Source organism: Nematolebias whitei, chromosome 10, assembly GCF_014905685.2.
Source record: "Nematolebias whitei isolate Nwh7 chromosome 10, NemWhi1, whole genome shotgun sequence".
In the NCBI taxonomy this organism is placed as follows: Eukaryota; Metazoa; Chordata; class Actinopteri; order Cyprinodontiformes; family Rivulidae; genus Nematolebias; species Nematolebias whitei.
Genome location: NC_056507.1, coordinates 32,698,862 through 32,704,861, shown reverse-complemented (window position 1 = coordinate 32,704,861; position 6,000 = coordinate 32,698,862). Strand labels below are relative to the sequence as shown.

At 39.7% G+C, this 6,000-nt stretch overlaps 1 protein-coding gene across 1 annotated transcript in view; it reads right to left on the bottom strand.

The window, feature by feature from the left end:
* Nucleotides 1-6,000, bottom strand: part of plekha5 (pleckstrin homology domain containing, family A member 5) — a 121,142-nt gene that overhangs the window by 934 nt on the left and 114,208 nt on the right. The window contains exons 25-29 of the mRNA XM_037683614.1: nucleotides 5,498-5,716; nucleotides 5,235-5,393; nucleotides 4,512-4,645; nucleotides 1,070-1,212; nucleotides 721-820 (exon numbers count right to left, since the gene is read on the bottom strand). Of these exons, the coding sequence (XP_037539542.1) occupies nucleotides 729-820; nucleotides 1,070-1,212; nucleotides 4,512-4,645; nucleotides 5,235-5,393; nucleotides 5,498-5,716 (747 nt within the window). The 3' untranslated portion in view covers nucleotides 721-728. The remainder of the gene's footprint in view (nucleotides 1-720; nucleotides 821-1,069; nucleotides 1,213-4,511; nucleotides 4,646-5,234; nucleotides 5,394-5,497; nucleotides 5,717-6,000) is intronic.

Here is a 6,000-nt window from a genome sequence, read left to right as displayed (position 1 = left end):
TTCTGGTAATATTACGAGTTCATTCTGGTAATATTACGAGTTTATTCTGGTAATATACGGGTTTATTCTGGTAATATTACGAGTTTAATTATAATAATATTACGACTTTATTCTTGTGTTGTTTCTACTTTATTCTCGTAATACTATGACTTTATATTCTCTTAATACCACAAATGTATTCTCAGAATATTATGACTTTATTGTTGTATGACTCTATTCTCATAATTTCATGATGTTTACCTCGTAATGTAATTTTTTTTCCCTTAGTCTCTTTTCATTTTTTTGCGTAATTTTTTTAGCCAATTTTTTTTTCTTAGCATAATTTTTTTTCTTAGCTTATTCATTTATTTATTTTTTAAATTCTTAGCGTTGCCCTAATACTCCATTGTAGCTTTGGTATGTTGTTTCAATTTAGACATCTAAGTCAGTTTATCTTAAGTGTTAAATAAAATAAAAAATACTAAAATAAATACATAGCAATTCAACTTTGCGGATTTTCACTTATTGCGTTAGGGTAAGCTAACCCTCGTGGTAAACGAGGGCCTACTGTACTCTCAAACATTAAGCTGAGTCATGTTAATGAAGACAGGATGTGAAAACGAGTCTACAGCAACACAATTCATTCCCTTCATCGTGTTTCTTTGAACTCGACAAGAACCAAAAAAAACAAGCACCACAGCCAAATGAAAATGAACAAAACAGGATGATGAAGGGCCTTACTGTTGCTACTACACACACATGAAGTGAGAGCCGTCAGTGAGCTGAGGGGGTGTGGTGGGAGACTGTGGGAGGGGTGGGGAGGAGGACGACAGGCTTCTCACTGCAACAAAACAGCAACATGTTGAACGCAGACACAAACAAATGAGAAAAAAACAGGTGCCAATCACTAAATGACAGAAATCAAACTTAAAATCAATGGAGTGAATAACAATCTTACGGAGTGTGCTAGGACTAATTAAATAGGTAAGCGCACACACACACAGTGAAGCAGCTACAGTTTGTATGTAAGCTCATGCATTTCTTTGATATAATCCTCCTCTGTCTCCCTGCTTGGCCTCTGGAGACGTACCTGCTACCAGTTTGCTGCGTTTGGAGGCCTCTGCTGCCAGCTCGTAGGAGATATTAATCATCTTCTCTTTCTCCTGTACGGTAACCTCCTCTTCATTCTCATCTTCTGGGCTTAAAGCCAAACTAGGCAGCACATTTGGCATACTGGAAGAAACATACATGTGAAAGGATTAACAACAGTGAAACTTTAATTTTTTAAATACAACTAACATTATTGTTTAAATGCAATGACAGGGGCTGCCACCTATAATAACATGTCCACAGTAGCTTAGAGAACCTTTTTTTTTTTTTACACATTTAAAATGACGTGCAGGAGTAGAGCAGGCGAGTAGTGGAGCTATCTGTGTTAGCTTCCTGTGCTAACATCCTGCTACAATCGGAGCGTCTGTGGAGTACTCCAGAAAGGAAGTCCAACACACTGAGATTATCCAGACATTTACAGTTAACTTGTGGCCTGCAGTCTGAGTTTTTAGTTCCAGAAAGACTGATTGCATTAATATAACTCAAATTTTCTTAACCTTCAGATAAGTGCATGAAATGAAAAGCTATCCTCAATGGAGCTCTGCTATCTGAATTCACCATGGCAACCGCAGAAACAAACAGGACGTTTCTGAATACCAAGCACTCCAAGGACAGTGCAGCTGAACGGAGGCGCACAATGATGACATCACAGCTCAGCAGTGCTCTTTAGTTTATCTCAGAGCTTTGACTAATGTAGAAAGTTTTTGATAATAATTTAATTTTTCCACATGTAGCTCAGTGGTCAGTGCTGTGGTCTAATCCTGAGGTTGCAGGTTCAAGCCCAGGCTGCATTAGGAAGGGCACCTGGTGGAAAACAATCGCCAAATCTTTTAGGGAATCTGCTCACTGTGGTGACCCCTCCAGAAGAGAATAGCCAAAAGAAACTTATTAACAGTCAAAACAATTAACAAAATGAAATGGGCCACATTTCTCTTGAAAAGCTTGGTCAAACTGTTGAATAAGTTTTCATAAAAACAGGTCGTAAAGTGAGACACAAACCCACAAACTGATCTGGATTCATTTTGAGAACAGAAGTTGTTTACATAAACAAAGCATCATGTCTGACAACAGGTTGGGTAAAAACATACAGTATTTTTCAGACTATAAAACTCACCAGATTATAAGTCGCATAAAGCGAAACAAAACAGATAAGTCAAACTTTATTCAACTCATCCACAGTAACTCAACATTGTTCAGTTGTAACACATAAAATCGGTTCGAGGTCAGTAAGCACAACCAGAATTATAAGGTGCACCTGATTATAAGGCTCACTGTCGATTTTTGAGAATCTTAAAAGGATTTTAAGTTTGTCTTATAGTCCAAAAAACATGATAGCTTAATCTTTTATTACTTTACTTAATGAGCCAGTGAAGAGTAAAGAATGTATTTTTCTTTCAGCTGCTCCTTTCTTCAGAGGTCGCTACAGAGAACTATCTTGCATGAAGACTTGGTTTTTATGCAGGATGTCCTTCCTGACACAACCACAGACACTGAGCTACCACAGCCTCTGTGTGGAGCAGAGAGCTGATATCTAGGGTGTCCAGGGGAGCAGAAGGTGGGGGTTAAAGGCCTTGCTCAAGGGCCCAGAGTGGGGCAAACAATCCATCCATCCATTTTCTTTACCCGCTTATTCCATTTTGAGTCATGGGGGTCGCTGGTGCCCATGTCCAGCAATCACTGTGCGAGGGGCGGGGTACACCCTGGACGGGTCGCAAGTCCATCACAGGGACACATAGAGACAAACGAGACAAACAAACATTCACTCTCTCACTCACACCTAGGGACAATTTAGAGTTACCAATCAGTCTAACTAAGTTTTTGGTCTGTGGGAGGAAACCGGAGTACCCAGAGAAAACCCACGCATGCACGGAGAGAACATGCAAACTCCACCCAGAAAGGTCCCTGGACCGGGGTTTGAACCAGGGACCTGCTCGCTGAGAGGCAGCAGCTCTACCAGTTGCGCCACCGTGCTGCCGGGGCAAACAATATTAGATTTTATTTATTTATCTGCCTCTGGCCAGATATTTGATTTCAGTAGGATATTAGTGTAATAACTACTAAATCCTACTGAAAACCATTTAGTCTTTTAACACTATTTTTTACATTGAATTGAATTAAAACTGAATTGAATTGAAATTGAACTTTTTGGTTTTCATCATCAGTTATGAAGGCAGCATCTCTTTAGGACTATTAAAAACAAGAAGGAAATTTTGTATTTGGACCATGAAATCAGGCCAGTGGACAGATAAACTTTTTTACTGGAACACCAGTTAGACGGGTGGACCTTTGCAGGGTAAAGGTTAATTGATGTAAAAATATTTTAAATTCTTAATGCTGCATTTAAAGACTTTGTGAAAAGATTTCTTTACTTGGCAACGTAATGTTTGCTAATTTTATCTCAGCGTGGTGAACAGATTTGGTTCTGACGAGAGCAGCACATCTGAGGTGTTAGAGAAGTGTGGCTGGAGAATGTTACTGGGATGAATTAATCTACCATACTTTTTGGATTATAAGGCACATTAAATGAAACAAAACAGTCAGATAAGTCAAACTTTATTCAAATCATCACAATAATCACATCAAATTGGTTTGAGGTCAGTAAGCGCAACCAGAATTAATACATAAGGCGCAACGGATTATAAGGCTCTCTGTCGATTTTTGAGGAAATTAAAGGATTTTAAGTTTGCCCTATAGTCCGAAAAATACGGTAATTAAAAGTGATACTGTTAAAAAAAAGATTTCTGGGAATGAGAGCAAATCCAATCTAGGAGGGAAATTCTTTCTTGATGTCAGACATTATGAAGTAATCAACAGTTTATCTGATGAACTCTAACGTCTCCACATATCGGCGGTCTGCCAGAGGACTTGAAGGACTCAGGTTAAGTAACACCTCAAAGCTGTGAGTCCTGATTTAGTGCAGATATTCAGATCATTAAACTGGGTGAGTCAGTAACTGACCAGTCCTAATGGCACATTCATGGTGTGTTCAAAATGTGTGACATGACGTCTTTAACACGTTATCTGTCGAACTGGTTAAAAATAAACTCATGTCAGATGGCTGCTTCAGATGAGGACCAGTAGAAATTAGTTTTCTTTCCATAAACCTGCCATCGAGCAGGTGCACCTCACAGTCTGTAACCACAGTGACTCAGAGTTTCACTAAACTTTCTTTCTCAAAGGGAAGATTCAGAGCGTCCCTGAACTCAAAGCAGGGTTTACAATCTCACAGCTTTGGCTAAACTTGCTTTCTGAAATTCCTCCCTGATCTTTAAACCAAATCTTATCAGTTACATCTGAATATTTTGCTGCTCCCTGCAACAGTTTTTTTTAACCAAATGTTCCTTTTATAACATCTAAGGCCTGACTGCACATCTATGATGAGGCACAGCAACTAGCAAATCAAAACATGTGGGTTTGTTTACCTGTTTTTTGCTATAAGGGCTTTGATGCGGTCAACTTTCCTCTGCTTATCAGCCTCCTGCTCAGGACTTAAAGGTTCCTCAGGGTCCGATTCAATGTAACGCTCAGGAATCAGCACTTTGTCGGGCACAGAGAGCTGAAATAGAACAATCAGGCACACAATGGGCATGTCATGTTAATGAGGTGATCTGCACGTCACAAACAAAGCAACAAACAACGCTAAATAAAACCTTAAAAACAAGTAGCTGTAAATCCTACAAATTTACCATACAATATAGGGTTTTTGGTTCATCCTTTGTTTTAGCAAAAACTACTCATGGAGCACACATTATGTGACAACAAAGTATGTTGTCACATAATGTGTGCTCCACAAAATGGGTTCAGCAAAGACTAATTCAAATTTCTGATTTTCCTTATTCGCGCTAAATAATCTCATGTTGACCAAGTTCATAACTGAAAGCATAAAAGCAAATTATTGTTTTTGAAATACAATATGATTTAATGTCAAAATGTGCTGAACTATTCAAAGTGTTCAAATGTGAAGCTTTGCTGAAGCTCCTCTGACTGGGTGACGGTCTGTTATTTGGGTCGTCTTGACGTGATACTTTTATAGACCGTTTCCTCTTCAAATACAGTTTATACATCAAAACAAACACAACGTGACAACCGAAGCATTGATATCTACAAGGTTTAAACTTGTCTCTGAATCACAGAGTGTGCCTTGCCTCTCGGTCAAGGTTGAAATCCGCCTGGGTGGATTCTTTGAGACGAGCGATCTCCTCTGAGGGCGTCTCCTGCTCCCTCACCACCTCCTGGTGTCTCAGGGAGGCCTCCAACTCCTGGATGTCAAAACTCATCAAGTCATCTCTGCGCCTCATCTGGTACTAAAGGCGTAAAACAAATGAGAGTCATGTATGAGAACTGAAACCACGTGACGGGATTTGATTGAACAGATCAGACTTCAGTGGGTGTGTTGGTCATCAAATACCTGCAAGGTGCGGAAATGATTTTCTTTAGTCGTGAACGAGTGACTACGAGAAGGCGTGTTCTCCAGGCTGCCCCCCCGGACGCCGGGTGCTCTTTTCTTCTCCCTGAGGGTACCTAGCTGGTGGCGACGGATCCTCTCCATCTGCTCTTCTACACTCATTCTGGGTCGACCAAGCTCCACAGTGCACAGCTGCTGCTCCGCTGCACTGTGTGGACGCTCCTGGCGAAAGATAAGAATAAAAAACTAGGTTCCTCTTATAAAAATAAAATATAAACAAATATCGTATTTTTCGCCCTATAAGTTGCAGTTTTTGGCATAATTTGCATGCCCTGTGATTTATACACTGAAGCAACATATTTATGGATTTTTCTCATATTTAAAAAACAATTTTTGTCTGAGACCGTTTTCATTCATTCCGACTGAAAATATTGAACACTACCATTGTCTGCCACTAAACGGCACTATGCAGCAGCTGAAATACTTTTACCTATTACATGCTGTTG